Source organism: Ostrea edulis, chromosome 5 (genome assembly GCF_947568905.1).
Source record: "Ostrea edulis chromosome 5, xbOstEdul1.1, whole genome shotgun sequence".
Taxonomy (NCBI): Eukaryota; Metazoa; Mollusca; class Bivalvia; order Ostreida; family Ostreidae; genus Ostrea; species Ostrea edulis.
This window is the reverse complement of record NC_079168.1, coordinates 38119813-38137774: the sequence shown is the minus strand read 5'-3', so window position 1 is coordinate 38137774 and position 17962 is coordinate 38119813. Positions and strand designations below refer to the sequence as shown.

The 17962-nt window shown below is 35.8% G+C and overlaps 1 protein-coding gene across 2 annotated transcripts in view; it reads left to right on the top strand.

The window, feature by feature from the left end:
- The window catches only part of LOC125649343 (carnitine O-palmitoyltransferase 1, liver isoform-like), a 36767-nt gene that overhangs the window by 6902 nt on the left and 11903 nt on the right, over positions 1 to 17962 (top strand). Inside the window, exons 5-12 of one of the 2 annotated variants that reach the window (XM_048876800.2) lie at positions 47 to 137; positions 5081 to 5161; positions 6836 to 6922; positions 7631 to 7746; positions 10263 to 10324; positions 10584 to 10679; positions 11978 to 12027; positions 12367 to 12451. In XM_048876800.2, coding sequence (XP_048732757.2) covers positions 47 to 137; positions 5081 to 5161; positions 6836 to 6922; positions 7631 to 7746; positions 10263 to 10324; positions 10584 to 10679; positions 11978 to 12027; positions 12367 to 12451 — 668 coding nt within the window. The remainder of the gene's footprint in view (positions 1 to 46; positions 138 to 5080; positions 5162 to 6835; positions 6923 to 7630; positions 7747 to 10262; positions 10325 to 10583; positions 10680 to 11977; positions 12028 to 12366; positions 12452 to 17962) is intronic. The other variant, XM_056165956.1, reaches the window with a different exon arrangement.

The window sequence follows — 17962 nt, the reverse complement described above, 5'->3', positions numbered from 1 at the left end:
ACTAACAAACAAACAAAAAATAAGATTTATGTGTTTTGTGTTTTAGTGAAAGTGAACTGTTATGCCACTGATCGCAAAGACTTGCCTACGAATAACCAGATTGCCCGTGCGGCTAACCTGATCCACTTTGTACTAAGGTGAGTCCATCACTGCTACTGTCGTACTACACGTACACAGCATGGTTACAATGAAGAAGTTGATTACCACTGGAATCATGATGAAATCAATGTACCCTGGTACAGCAGGATAAATGAAATACTGTAAATCAATTTGTATTCATGTACAGGAAAATTTCACGAGATTTGAGAACCTAATCATTGCGAATATTTCTCATCACAAACCAGTCCTCGAATGTCTCTTATAAACTAGAGAAAGGCTTGATCATGAAAATTACTCACCACGAACCATTTTACCACAGGTGAATCGCGAAATAAAGTAGCCCACGAATAAAATTTGTGTACAGTAATGCCTATAATGTGTTCACTTTGTGTAGTACTTTTCTTTTTTATAGTTTTACCGTATGTGTACTTACACCATATAGTACACAACTTTTATCTCATCATTTTTACTATAATTGACATTGGGGCTAGCAAGGTTCGTATAAACATGTGTTTTGCAGAATTTGTGAACACAGTACATTTGTATATAAAATTTATTGTACAATTCTCTTAGGCAAAACAGAGCAGGGATAGTTTTATTATAGGAAATGAAATTGTTGCTATTGGGAGATTGTGCAGAAGAGCTACAGGCTCTACTCCACTTCCGTGTATGTAAATCTGTCGGTGTGTTTTGTGTTAAACAAGGCTAGGTCGTTTGTTGGTTATGTGATATACTGATTATGTTATTTGTACATCATCTTGAATAACGCACCTAACTATTCTATAGGTATTTGTAGAGTGGACCCTGCATATTAAAATTAAGATAAGTGTTGATAAGTCAGAGGGTGAAGTGAAGGCCAAAGGGAATGATTGTATTGTTGTGATTTTATATGATTTGTAGACTGAGGATCACTGCAGTTTGCTCTTAATAATGTGAAAAACATGTTTTGTTCCCATAGTTATATCTGAGTGTATGTATTCTGAATATTGATACATTAATCATACACAGAGTAAATAGATTATGCTTTTTGTGTGTAGATATTGATTACTTCTCATCTTTCCTAACACATCAATGAAAAAAAGAAAAAAAGAAAGGAAAACTGCTGTGTTGGGTGTTTGATAGATCTGTAGTTAAACACAGAGATAGACTGCCTTTTAAAGAATGTTTTATTCTCCAATGGAACAAACATATCTCTACCTGTTGGTTAGCAATTGACATATACCTGTACAGTGTGTGTAGAAAGTGAAATCAGTGAAGCCTGAATTATGATGTGACACAGTCCATAGTCTGTGCTGTTATACACATCAAAGAGAAATGGAGTATGACATTATTGATTTTTCTGAAGTTTGTCCAGAAATCTAGGGCTGTGATTTATGTGAGTGTAGAAGAAAGCTGCAGACTGACTGGTATCGACAATTACACAATATACCGTCAGATAATATGTAGACTGACTGGTATCGACAATAACACAATATACCGTCAGATAATATGTAGACTGACTGGATCTCACAATGTGTCATAATATGCAGACTCATCAAGTATTGGCATTAATTCTCTCAGTGAATGTTAGCGAGCATGTAATTCAATGTTGAATATATCCACAACTCAATTATGAATGACCCCAAGGTCAAACTAAATTATATCTGTAACAGTCATTCATGTTTTTATAATTTAATAGCTGATTGGTGTAGGGATTTCTCAAGTAGTAAGAAATACATGTCAGTCCCTATTACATGTAAATAAAAATTTACATCCATTTCAGACAAAATAATTCAATAACAGTAAGTAGATTATATCTGAGGAAATTACAGCTCCTCCGTGTTTTAGGACAACTACACAGGATGCCATAACTTGTAGATATACTGGTTCAGTACTTATTTTATTGATCCAAACATATTATACATTTATACTTAGATTTAACCAGTTGAATTTTTTTTATGTCAGTTTAAAATTTGAAAGGGTTTGGAAAGGACTACATTTTGTGGTGGAAGGATTGTTTGAACAAAAAGCTCTAAATCTGCACGGCTGTATTGTGTCTGTTTCATCTAATGTATTATCAATATCTGTACTTCTAGACGTGTACGTCAATTCTGTAATTTATGATAACTATAGTGGAACCTGGGAACTAATTCAAATGTTGTAAATTTATCAACTGGGTAGACAACTAGAATGACAATTCTTATAAACATTTATAAATATTGATGTACCCAAATTTTTGTATGAAAATCATGTTTTTAGGCCATTAAATAAAAAAATTTATGTGTATTTCCCATGTTTTAAAGTTACATCGTAAATTTTGAGGCAGGGCATTGTAACTTATGTAGTAGTATGCATGTACTTTTAAACTCTCAAATTCTATATAATGAAGTTTTCCATATCTAAGTATATAAAGATCAATATTCATTTCCCTAGCATGGATTTTTTTATGGGTCTATATTGACAGAGGACATGAGTTTGTATTCATTTGATTATTGATATATGTTGCTTACAATGTATGTTATGTTGACACCAACAAAACTAGTGTTTGTTAATAAATCAAAAGTGAATTTTGTATGTAAAAAGGTAATACACTGTGGCTCAATATGAAGCTTTTTAATTTATTGTTCATAATTCCCTTTCAATGTAGAAATGAAACATATACTAAGAAATGACAATAGTACATATCTTAGGATCGATATTTAGGAAGATCAGTTCAAATCAGATTTGTTGAGCAATATTAAACAGAATTGATATTGACCCGAGATGTTCTTTTATCTACCTGGTATTTCTACAGGTAAATTGACCTACATGTGTATATCACTTTGACCTGGACTTAGTGACTTTAACTGATGCATTACATCGGCTGAAGCTTTAGTTTAGTTTGCAGATCTCTGTTTACACATTGTCAGATGATGCTGGTTGAACTCTTTACAGGACAGTGATTCTGTTTACACATTGTCAGATGATGCTGGTTGAACTCTTTACAGGACAATGATTATGTTTCCCGTGCACTGAGGGCAGATCCTGATAATGTCATACACAGCTTTCTTTAATTTGACTTGTGGAGATGAAGAGATGGAGATTTTCCCTATGTGCCCCACTATGCGGGCTCTTTACCTGGAGATTTTCCCTATGTGCCCCACTATGCGGGCTCTTTACCTGGAGATTTTCCCTATGTGCCCCATTATGCCCCACTATTGGGACTTTCATATTCCCCCAGACACTTTGTCTATCAGAGAATGCTCACCATACCGGTATACTTTTCATGAGTCAGTGCTAACACACTTGATAAAGTATGCCGGCTTGAAGCACCACACTCGCATACAGTTTATACTTTGTATTTGATCTTGCATCCACTTTGTGTATCTGACACTCTAGTGTGTGATGAATATTTCATTTTATAAATTGACTCATTTAGATGAAAGGAAAACATAATTTCAAGACATAACAGCTGATCAAACAATGACACATAGTTTTAATCAATTTCTCCACAGTTTAGAAATCAATGAAGCCTATTGCAAGCGAAGAATGGATAACTATAGGGTATTTGTGTTATGTAATGTGAAAACAGGAAAAGTATCGGGAAAGTATCTAACAATTGTTTTCTTAGTCCCCAGAATGCATACAATACCCAGTCATTTATTCTCTGTATTTAGGTTTTGTAGCAGAATTTAAATTATATACATCTGCAGGACCTGCAACATTATTGTTGACATTTCTATTGTGTTATAATTGTCATGTGTGTGTGTTACTGTATCGTGCTCCTATCGTATCAGGCTTTCCGTTTTCTATAATTGTGTTTTGTGTTTATCATGTACCTTGAGAAACTAACAGGCTTATAGTTTAAATCTAGTCTAAAAGTGTTATATTTTCCGAGAACTTTTTTCACTTACTTTGTTTAAAAAGTTATCTTCAGCATCACTGAAGTGCTGGCTCTCTGAAGTGATAGAAAATGCATTACTAGAATACTAGGCAGAAACTTGTTGAAATGACCCAAATTCTATTACTAGGCAGAAACTTGTTGAAGGAGCCAAGGGCAGTAAATCTCACGGCAGTGAAATTGAAACCTCTTCATGTTCTGTAGGAACAACCGGTTGTCAAGAAACAATGATTTGTAATGAATTTGAAAGAAAGAAAGTTCTGATTGAAAAATTAGTAAGGTACCATAGTATGTTTAATTAAAGTATTTATTTTAAAAGACATATTTCTTTTTCTTCTGATTTCTCTTGCCTGTATTTAACTACTAGACTAGTGTGTGTCCTTGTGCCAGGTCCTGTATACCAGTTGTGTGTCGACAATAAACATTCTAAGCAACAACACATTTCACATGCATAATTAGAAGGATAAGTTTTTAAGAATTGCAAGGGCATTTCATCATCAGTAATTTTGCAAAACGAAAAATTAAATTGTATGTTGTAGTTACGTATAATGACCTTTATGTTTTGTTGTAGTTATGTATAATGACCCCTATGTTCTGTTGTAGTTACATGTAATGGCCCCCATGTTCTGTTGTAGTTACATATAATGACCCCTATGGTCTGTTGTATGTTGTAGTTACATATAATGACCCCTATATTCTGTTGTAGTTACATATAATGACCCCTATGTTCTGTTGTAGTTACATATAATGACCCCTATATTCTGTTGTAGTTACATATAATGACCCCTATATTCTGTTGTAGTTACATATAATGACCCCTATATTCTGTTGTAGTTACATATAATGACCCCTATATTCTGTTGTAGTTACATATAATGACCCCTATGTTCTGTTGTAGTTACATATAATGACCCCTATGTTCTGTTGTAGTTACATATAATGACCCCTATGTTCTGTTGTAGTTACATATAATGACCCCTATGTTCTGTTGTAGTTGCGTATAATGACCCCTATGTTCTGTTGTAGTTGCGTATAATGACCCCTATGTTCTGTTGTAGTTGCGTATAATGACCCCTATGTTCTGTTGTAGTTGCGTATAATGACCCCTATGTTCTGTTGTAGATTCCATGAACAACTTCAGGATGAGACTTTGACACCTCAGTACCTACAAGACATGATTCCTATGTGTATGGAGGGATATAGGTAAGTTATCACACCTGTACCTGGGCTAGCTTCCATACATTTAACTCAGCCCTATCCCCCACATTCTAGATCCAAAATATTAACTCGGTCCTACTCTACCTTTTAGTTCTCAAACATTAACTAGCACTTCCCCCTATTATTCCCAAATATTAAATGTCACTTCTCCACCTTTAGTTCCCAAAAATTAACTCAGTCCTACTCCACCCTTTAATTCCCAAACATTCAATCGGCCCTATTCCACCTTTTAGTTCCCAAAAATTAACTAGCACACTTCTCCATCCTTTAATTTCCAAACATTAACTAGCCTTTCTCCACCCTTTAGTTCCCAAACATTAACTCAGCACTTCTCCACCCTTTAGTTCCTAATTATTAACTCTGTCCTAGCAAGCTACCTTCAAGAAACCCTTCCCCCGACTATACTGTGGGGATCCGTGGGCGATCGTCTCTAGGAAGAGGAGATGGACCCATCCACCACCTTCTGGAGGATCTAACCATCCCCGGATCTTCAAGAAGACCCGTCCCCGTTTCCAGGGGATCCAAGGGTCGACCACCATCGTCGCCTCGCCGCAACAAACCTAGTGTAGCAGGGCCCCTACTGGGCAGTCTGCACTATAAATCTTCACCGTCGTCGTCTGTCCTACTCCACCCTTTAATTCCCAAACATTAACTCAGCACTTCACCCTTTAATTCCCAAACATTAACTCAGCACTTCTCCACCCTTTAGTTCTCAAGCATTAACTCAGTCGTACTTCACCCTTTAGTTCCCAAACATTCACTCAACCCTATTCCACCTTTTAGTTTCCAAAAATTAACTAGCACTTCTCCACCCTTTAATTCCCAAACATTAACTCCGTGATTGATTAGAATTGAACTTTAGCTTTCTATATAGTTAAGTTTATCTGGATATACATGTCTGTCAGGTTAACTTGGCAATTATACATATTAGGTGTTTATAGTAACGGGGTTTTAAACTATCTTCAGTATAATCTTACTGTGAAATTTGGTATATGGAGGTGTGTTAGAACATGTCATACTGTCATTTAATTTCATTAATTATGTTTTATCCAGCCTTCACGAAAACATTTAAAACTTGCTGGCCAGTCGGACCAGTGAACTGTCTGAATTTACTGGCCCACAGTGAAATTTACTGGCCCCCTAAATTTTCATATGTTTATCACATACGTTATGGAATGCATTGTAAAATTGTACAATTAATTTACTGAAACTATGGTTACTTTATGTGCTTTTTTATTTATTTATTTTTATTTTGATGGTAAATTTAAGCAAAGAAAATGTTTTGAATAGTTAAATCCAACATTATATTTAATATGACTTACAAAAATCTACAAGCCCGTCGGACTTCCTGATTTTTAATTTTCACTGACCCGACCGTAAAATTCACTGGCCTCGGTCTTCGGACCACTGAGTTTTCGTGAAGACTGTTTATCATTGCATTCCTCTTCTTACCCCTGTAAAGCGCATTAAAGTAATTTGTTTTATATAAGACGCTATATGAATTTTATTATTATTAATACTCTGCAACATACTAATGTCATGATTAGTAAAGACATCATGACCTGAATGGTACATCTAACAGTTGTCAGATTTTAGGCTGAGCATTTTATTTGATGTAAACATTTGAATTGTTGACCTATGCTATATTTACTATTGTAGGCAGCAGTTTTCTACGACCAGGATACCTTATGATACCATAGATAGACTGATGATTTACGAGGAGTCCAAACATATCATTATATATAGGTTGGGAGAGTTTTATTTCGAAATTGTTGTTGCAAACTTTTGAATTTTATGAAAAAATCTTTAAAAATCTGTTGCTGATCACTTCTTCAGTCTGAGACTTAATTTCTGTTATTTTGTTGGATATATCAATGAGACATCATTTTCGTAGACATTCAGTTTGCTCATTAGATCTACCAAGGAATGTATATGGATAAGAGTATAAGAATCTCATTTTTGCTTCAAAACAACTTCACAATTTTATAATGAAAATAAGTTCTCATGAATGAAAAGTGATTCACGGTCTTATATCTTCTTGAGTTTGCTATTATCCACAATTCAAACAATATTCACCAACATTTCAGTTTGAGTCTCAATATCCACATTGACATCTCAATATCCACATTAACATCTCATTATCCACAATGGCATCTCAATATCCACATTGACATCACTATATCCACATCGACATCTCAACATCCACATTGACATAGCGAGTGAAATGATACAGCACTTACAATTTGTTAGGTATTGTGATACAACAGTCTCAATTTGATTATTGTCGATTTGTTGCCATAGTACACAGTGAATATCAGATTATTAGACACATTGAGATATCTTGGTATTCACATTCACTTCTCAATATCCATATCTCAATGATTATGTTCACATCTCAATATCATAATATTGTACTTGTGAGAGTTGATTGCTATTATTTCTTTCATTTCACAGAAATGGTGTATACTACCAGCTTGACGTTTTTGCCCCAGACAGTGATGGGAAGAAAAAATTACTGACTGTCACGGAACTACACGACATTCTGTCAGAGATAGTATGTCAAACAGAAGGTAAATTATTACTGACTGTCACGGAATTACAGGACATTCTGTCAGAGATAGTACGTCAAACAGAAGGTAAATTATTACTGACTGTCACGGAACTACACGACATTCTGTCAGAGATAGTATGTCAAACAGAAGGTAAATTATTACTGACTGTCACGGAATTACAGGACATTCTGTCAGAGATAGTACGTCAAACAGAAGGTAAATTATTACTGACTGTCACAAACTACACGACATTCTGTCAGAGATAGTATGTCAAACAGAAGGTAAGTTATTACTGACTGTCACGGAACTACATGACATTCTGTCAGAGATAGTACATCAAACAGAAGGTAAGTTAACCACTATAATGAAGAGTAATAAACTTATCCACTGCTTGTGTGAGGGATAGTGCTTTCTTCAAACTTGAAATAAGAACTTATTTCCCGAGGGTTTGCCTGAGGGAAATATGTCCCCTGGAGCATTTGAGCTGCTTTCTGTACTACCTGTGGACAAGTATTTTATTTAAATGATGTTTTTCAAAACTGGTCTTAGCTATAATACTGTATAGTGGTTTTTTCTGCGATTGTCTTGTCCATGTGAAAAATCTGCAAAAATTACAATCACAAAAAGTGTATATTGATACATATACTATTAGGTATAGGTAGGTATAATGCAACTACAGATATTCAAAGTGCAGAATATGATTTGATACCATTCAGGAACTGGATCACAATCATTTCCACCCCACAGAAAATAATCGTTGTACAGTATTTGTTGCAAGACTTGCAGTTTCCAGACAACTCTGTTATTTTAGTACACATCATGTACATTATTTGGGACCTCATTACAGAATTAGATCAATCAAACTGCATCAAATTGCATTTTGGTACTAAAATCTGCTTGTAAGGGCATTAGGACTGGATAGCAAACTGATTGTTTTTTATTATCTCAGGCATTTAAATGGTGTTACAGAAAACTTATTAGATATCCGAGGGTTCGAGCTATTGAGGTTAACTTGCATAAATAAAATGTAGTTGAGAATTCTGAATCACTTTGACAAATCCATGGTATTTGAGATATTAATGTTTGAGATACCAAAGTTCAACTGTAGAAAGATGGATACATAGATAGATTGTAGATAGATGGATGTCTTGAATGATAGATATATATTCTTAGTAAATAAGGCCCAGTAAAGTTTATGTCTCCAGATTTGTTCACTTTAAGGGTGTTTACTTTATCCAATAATTACCATAGTTTTACTGGCATACGTCTTAAATTTTGTTTATCAAGGTCAAACTTTTCTCATTATCAAGGTCAAACCTTTCTCATGATAGTACCGTATATACTCGCCCATAAGTCGGATTTTTGGGAGTCAATTTTTGGTCCAAAACTCTATGTCCGACTTATAGGCGCGTCCTAAGAAGATTGGTATTTTTCTGGGCGGCGTAATGTGGTGTTTTTTAAACAACTCCGACGATTATCATGGACTGCCACACAAATGATTATTGTTCACAAATATCTAGACATATTGTATTGTTTATGTATTTTAAAATTATGTATAAAGTACAAGTATTTACATATTTTTATCTAGTTCAAAATTATTTACATACCGGTAACTAATACTTTCAATTCAACTAATCTATCGTTTATCGGTAAAATTGAATTACGAACCCGATTTAATATTGAAATATTCATATGTTTACCGTCTGAAATATATTTCATAAAAGATTGAATATTATTAACAGTTAATTTAGATCATCATTCTTGACTCTTAAAAACTCTATTGTTGATACAATGAATTATACCGGAATCCCACAATAACAGTTTTCGCGAGGCGCATGCCACTAAGTAAACACGTTGTCGGGTACTGGTAATTAGGAGACCATAATTGCTTAGGTACACAAGGGATCATTGTCCATAATAGATCAAGGGTTGCGTTTAAACCCCAAACACATATGGCTTGGATATGGAGCACCTCATAATTATTAATTTCTCAAAATATTTTTTGAAACATAGGTAAAAACACTAGAGCATTGACTTGAAATTGTCAGCCGATTCTGACAAAAATTTGTACCGACTTATAAGCGGGTCAATGGCAAATTCCTACAAAATAACCTTAAAAAATACAACCGACTTATAGGCGGACCGACTTATAGGCGAGTATATACGGTAGTCACCATACAGAGGATAGATTGCTCAATATAATTAATACAGAGAGAATTGAAAATGACTTAACCACCCCCCCCCCCCCCCCCAATATCATTAATACGGATATAATTGAAAATTACTTTAAATCATTACACACACACACACACCCTCCCTCTGCAACAGATTTGGAGGGGATTTAGTACAGGACTAATTCTTAACAATTTCTTTGCAAACATTTTACTTTAGACTTGAAATTTGACATTCCTTGTAGCTTAATTTTCTAACAATTCCAAAGTGGATTAGTTGTCCCCAATGATTGGCAGTACATGTTTGACTTTGCTGACTCTTGCATCTCTCAGAAGTTCAAGTTTGTTTTGTTTTTCCTTCAGAGGTTGAAGAGCCATCTCGCATTGCTGTGTTCACATCAGAGAGAAGAGACACATGGGCAAAGGTCAGGAACAGAAAAACACTGTATATGCATGTATATAATAAATTCTCAGATGATTTCTAAAGGAATTACATACAGTCTGAATTTTACAAAGTCTTTATAAATCATCAGATAATTTTGGCTTTTCCAGTATTGCTGGTAGAAGTTAAGGGGAAAAGATGGGATATTTTGTTGAGGAATCATTTGAAGTTGACGTGATGTGTAGATAAATTGTTGACCGATGTAAAGTTGACAGGACATGTTGTTATTGGATTTTATTAAGGTGAGACAGAGACTCCTAACTACCAGTAACAGACAGAGTTTGGAAGCTGTGGAGTCGGCCATTTTCTTTTTGTCCCTGGACGACGTCGCTCCTAAGGTAAGTATCATGGCTAACTGATCATTGCTGGCACTACATAAAACAGAGATTCCATATCTGTGTTCTGTAAGATTCCTTATTTTCAAAGCATCATGTGTTCTGGGAATCTTGCTATCATGGGGAGACAATTATCATTCTCTTTACTTATAATTCTGTCCATTGAAGATTTTGATGCACCTATGAATATTTGTCCCTTTGATGTTGACAACAAAAAGTAGTTTTTCACTATAGTCAAATGATATTATGGAAATTTATAATAGTTTTCGTGTGAATTGATATCTTATCAATGCTATGTGTTATCTGTACATCTGAGTTGTTACTTTGAATTCCTTTGTACATGTAATAGAAATTAATTGCTTTTATGCTGTGAGCATTCATTAAACCTCGACTGATATTTAGCTCACCTGAGCTGAAAGCTCAAGTGAGTTTTTCTGATTGCCTGTTGTCCATCGTCTGTCCATCTGTCTGTTTGTAAACTTCTTGTCCAGAACCACTGGGCCAAATATAACCAAACTTGGCCAAAAACATCCTTGGGTGAAGGGCTTTCAAGTTTGTTGAAATGAAGGGCCATACCCCCTTCAAAGGAAAATAATCACAAAAATGCAAAAACAGGGTGGGGTCATTTAAAAATCTTCTTGTCAAGAACCACTGAGCCAGAAAAGCTGATATTTACATAAAAGCTTCCAGATATAGTGCAGATTCAAGTTTGTTAAAATCAAGGACCCTAGGGGTAGGATGGGCCACAATAGGGGATCAAAGTTTTACATACAAATATATAGGGAAAATCTTTAAAGGTCTTCTCCTCAAGAACTACTGGGTCAAGAAAAGAGAAATTTACATGAAAGCTTCCTGACATATTGCAGATTTAAGTTTGATCAAATCATGGCCCCTGGGGGTAAGATTGGGCCACAATAGGGGATCAAAGTTTTACACACAAGTATATAGGGAAAATCTTTAAAAAATCTTATTCTCAAGAACCACTGAGCCAGAAAAGCTGAGATTTACATGAAAGCTTTCTGACATAGTACATATTCAGGTTTGTTAAACTCAAAGACCCCTGGGGCTAGGATGGGACCACAATAGGAAATAATAAAATTGTTTGCTAGTGTAAAAGGGCAAAAATAACCCTGTATACAGTTCTGTGACAGTAATTGTAACTCCACAGAAATAAGATAAGGCTTTTTATATTATCACAATTTGATGCCCATAACAATACTACCTATATTGATGCTTTTCTGATACAAAGAAATTACAGCTTGATGTGATGACCTGTACATAATGTTTAGTGATATTTTTAGAATATTGAAGAAAATGGATCTTTCACAATGACGGGCAATGGTTTCAACAGGTAAGGCATGGGGAATTCTGAAATCCGAGAATATGTGGTCTTCTGCAGTAGTAGCACTTCATTTCATAAGAATAAATAGATCTGATTGCAATCATTATGAAATTATAATGAGCTTTTGATGAACTTACAAGTGTTTTATATATATGTGTTCAATAATGCTTTATAATTTATAAAAATTAGCCGTGAAAGTGTTAATAAATGGCAATTGTTCAATCAGATAGTCAATTTATATGATAAGATGCATGTATATGACGTCAGTTACGAAGTGAGAAATAAACTGACTACATGTTGTGAATTTCATCCCGTGAGTTTTAACACTGTATTCTGGGGCTTCATCAGGTGGTTTGACAAATCCATCCAATTCTCTGCCTTCGGTAACGGCAAGGTCGGAACAAACGTAGAACATGCCAGCGTGGATGCCACAGTGAGTCCATGTGTTACGAGTTGTGTGTTTAACACTTTTCTCACCTTAGTGTTGTAGTTAGAAAATATAAAATCCCATGTAGTACCTGTATAATCTAACACACAAAAGTTTTCCTTGTCAACAAAAACAGCAGGCTGGATGTTAACTTGGAGTTTGATTTTTTTTCTGTTTGTTTCAGACTCTATTGTGCTAAGTCATGGCATAGCATCAACACATCTTCATCTCATTTGCTTCATCTCTGAACCGAAGACAGAGGAACTGATCAGAAATTAAACACTTAGGAAACACTTCCTATATCTGTAAATGGTTCATACTCTCTCTGAAGAAAATACCATTTCTCTTGAATTTTGAATACCTTTCATTCTTAAACTGTTGCCTGTAATGACAAGGAAAATTTTTATATCTCCCGTTACTCCTACATAACATCACTGTGGGACACCGTGTCTTTTACAACTATTATCTGTACATAATATCACTGTGGAACCCCTATATAACATCACAGTGGGACACTGTCTCTTTTTCAGCTATTATTCCAACATAACATCACTGTGGGACCCCTACATATCATCTTTGTGGGACACTGTATCTTTTTCAGCTATTATCCATACATAACATCACTGTGGGACACTTTGTCTTTTTCAGCTATCATCTCTACATGACATCACTGTGTCTTTTTCAGCTATTATTCCTACATAATATCACCGTGGGACACTATCTTTTTCAGTTATTATCCCCACATAACATCATTGTGGGACACCATGCCTTTTCAGCTACATAACATCACTGTGGGACCCCTACATAACATCACTGTGGGACACCGTGTCTTTTAAAGCTATTATCCCTACATAATATCACTGTGGGACCCCTACATAACATCACTGTGGGACACTGTCTTTTTCAGCTATTATCTCTACATAATATCACTGTGGGACACTGTGTCTTTTTCAGCTATCATCCCTACATAATATCACTGTGGGAACCCTACATAACATCACTGTGGGGCACGGTGTCTTTCTTATGTTATATCATGTTTGTGTTCCTTCTCTCTTTCCTGTGATGTCTCACTAGCTTTAATGTCAGCAGTCAGAAAGAAATTGCTTCCAGCTAGACAGATTCTACAACATCTTATTATTGACAGATATTTTATAATGTTATTTTTTACAACATTTTCTTAATATTATTTACAGATTTTCTATAAATCTTGTTTAATAATAAAAGACACTCTACAAACATGTCTCATGTGAATTTATTTAAAAAAGTGAATGTATTTATTATCTTGAGTGGGAAAAAAACCTGTGTTGTAGAACCTGGATATCACTTATCATTCTTAACTTGTGTAGTCATGGTTGATTTGATTTACACACTGCTTTGATTGATAGAGAATAACATGTGACTGTACTACATGTATGTTTTATCTGTAAACTATTTACTGTAGAATTTAATGTCTTGTGAGAAATATGGTTAACTATCAGCATTGGATTCAAGATGTAGGAAAGATAAAGAATGAATTCTGTTGTGTAGGGTGTCAGGATTTCAAGTGATACATGTATGTGAATCAGGATTTAGAGAGATATGTGAACAATGAATTATTTAACCTAGAAAATGAGTTCCTTTATGGAGGGAATCAGGATTTTAAGTGATATTTGATTCATTATTTTAAAGATTTAGTCCTCTTCATTCCATCCAGAACATGGGGCCCACTCTGCTGTTCTCCATCTTGTTCTGTCTTGGGCTGTTCTCTTGACTTCACCCCAGGTCATGTTGATTTTCCTGAGCTCTGCCTGTAGAGTTCTTCTCCAGGTGGTGACTCGTCGTCCCCTCTTTCGCTTTCCCTGTGGGTTCCAGTCCAAGACGTGGTGTGGGATGTTCTTTAGTCCTCTGCGCAGGGTGTCCAACCCATTTCCGGCTCTGAATGGTCTTTGCACTTTTTTGCTTTGTCCGGCGCATGAGTTCCTCAATGGAAATCCGCTCAGGCCATATGATGTGTAGGATCTGGTGGAGACAGGTGTTGATGAAGACTTGCAACTTGCTATCTAGGCTATTTGTGCATCTCCAGGTCTCCGAGCCATACAGCAACACGGACTTGACATTGGTGTTGAACAGCCTAAGCTTGGTGTGTAGACTAAGGTTGTTATTCCTCCACACTGGTCTGAAGGTGACAAATGCATGTCTCGCCTTGCTGATTCTGGACTTTATGTCCTCGTCAGCTCCTCCTGTCTTGCTGACAACACTGCCGAGGTAGGTGAAGTGGTCAACTTCTTCCAACGCCTGTCCGTTGATGTTGATGGGTGCTTCTTGAGTGATATTAACCTGCAAGCTCTCTGTTTTACTGACATTGATCTCCATTCCTGTGGTCCTGGCTATGTTGGTCAGACTCTCCGTTTTGTCTTGCATTTGTTAATGAGAGTGCGGCAGCAGGGCAATGTCGTCTGCGAAATCCATGTCTCCAAGTGAACACTGAATTAACTTGTTTTGTACTGGCTTCCTGTCAGAATATAAACCTGTTTACTTTAGTACCCTCTCAAATGCCACTCTCTTTCACCTGATTTCAGTCAAACGAGTTCCAGCAATTCAAATTATCAAACTCTTTGATTTATTTCAGGTATTTTTAAAATTGACTGATCTGTTACTAATGTCTATATATATACTGCTCCTTTTTATAAGGTAACAGTATAGACAATTTATTCTATAATCTCATTTTATGCATTGGGATGCTGTACAAAATGTTTACTAGACTTGCAACTTGCTATCTAGGCTGTTGTGTGGATAGCCACGGACATTCATTGATAACGGGAAAGATAACGCAATTGATGTAAACAGTGTGTTACATTATACACCGGCATAACTGTACATTATACACTGGCATAACCGTACATTATACACTGGCATAACTGTACATTATACACCGACATAACCGTACATTATTATACACCGGCATAACTACATTATACACTGGCATAACCGTACATTATTATACACCGGCATAACTGTACATTATTATACACCGACATAACTACATTATACACTGGCATAACCGTACATTATTATACACCGGCATAACCGTACATTATTATACACCGGCATAACTGTACATTATACACCGGCATAACTGTACATTATTATACACCGACATAACTACATTATACACTGGCATAACCGTACATTATTATACACCGGCATAACCGTACATTATTATACACCGGCATAACTGTACATTATACACCGGCATAACTGTACATTATTCACAGGCATAACCGTACATTATTATACACTGGCATAACCGTACATTATTATACACCGGCATAACTGTACATTATACACTGGCATAACTGTACATTATACACCGGCATAACTGTACATTATACACTGGCATAACCGTACATTATTATACACCGGCATAACCGTACATTATTATACACCGGCATAACTGTACATTATACACCGGCATAACTGTACATTATTATACACCGACATAACTACATTATACACTGGCATAACCGTACATTATTATACACCGGCATAACCGTACATTATTATACACCGGCATAACTGTACATTATACACCGGCATAACTGTACATTATTCACAGGCATAACCGTACATTATTATACACTGGCATAACCGTACATTATTATACACCGGCATAACTGTACATTATACACTGGCATAACCGTACATTATTATACACCGGCATAACCGTACATTATTATACACCGGCATAACTGTACATTATACACCGGCATAACTGTACATTATTCACAGGCATAACCGTACATTATTATACACTGGCATAACCGTACATTATTATACACCGGCATAACTGTACATTATACACCGGCATAACCATACATTATTATACACCGGCATAACCGTACATTATTATACACCGGCATAACTGTACATTATACACCGGCATAACCGTACATTATTATACACCGGCATAACCGTACATTATTATACACCGGCATAACTGTACATTATACATCGGCATAACTGTACATTATTCACAGGCATAACCGTACATTATTATACACCGGCATAACTGTACATTATACACCGGCATAACCGTACATTATTATACACCGGCATAACTGTACATTATACACAGGCATAACTGTACATTATACACCGGCATAACTGTACATTATTCACCAGCATAACTGTACATTATTCACCAGCATAACTGTACATTATACACTGGCATAACCGTACATTATACACCGGCATAACTGTACATTATTATACACCGACATAACTACATTATACACTGGCATAACCGTACATTATTATACACCGGCATAACCGTACATTATTATACACCGGCATAACTGTACATTATACACCGGCATAACCGTACATTATTATACACCGGCATAACTGTACATTATACACCGGCATAACTGTACATTATTCACAGGCATAACCGTACATTATTATACACCGACATAACTGTACATTATTCACCAGCATAACTGTACATTATACACTGGCATAACTGTACATTATACACTGGCATAACTACATTATACACAGGCATAACCGTACATTATTATACACCGGCATAACTGTACATTATTATACACCGGCATAACTGTACATTATTCACTGGCATAACTGTACATTATACACAGGCATAACCGTACATTATTATACACCGGCATAACTGTACATTATTATACACCGGCATAACCGTACATTATTATACACCGGCATAACTGTACATTATACACAGACACCGGCATAATCATGCATTATACACCAACATTGCAATACCGTGCATGATACACAGGTATTAGAATACTGTACATTATAGGCAGACATTTCAATACCATACATTATGCTTGTTCCATGAATTGCATTGTTAGGTAGAAGTACGTAGGTAGGGCATGGATGGAGTTCATTCCAGGAGTTTAGGGTCTTGATTTCACAGTTGAATAGTTGTTGTGTTTTCTTTGTTGTAGAGGAATTTGATTATGTGAGTGTGTCTTTGATCTGATAATTACATGCATCCCCACTCCCTGAGTTATGTTATTTTAAAGTTGAGAACTCATTCATAATTCATTGTCTTGATTCCTATTACTATTGAACTTTCAATATCTGGTCGCGATGACTGGAAGGAACCAGAATTCTCAGAAGGTAACTAGTTTCTGTTTTGTTCTCTCTGGCATGTACATTTGTTTGACTCTTATTGTCATGGTAAAGCACTGAATACAGTAGAAAATCTCTCAGTACAAGGTTCTTGTCACAGTAGAACACCAGTCTGTACAAGTATCTGTTACACTGTGCACTTGTTACAGTTGCAGAGAGGCACCTCTCAAGATAAGGTGCGTGTCACAGTAGAGCACCTGTCAATGTAAGTCATGTGCTGTATAGAGCACCTGTCAATGTAAGTCATGTGCTGTATAGAGCACCTGTCAACGTAAGTCGTGCTGTATAGAACACCTGTCAGTGTAAGTCATGTGCTGTATAGAGCACCTGTCAATGTAAGTCATGTGCTGTATAGAGCACCTG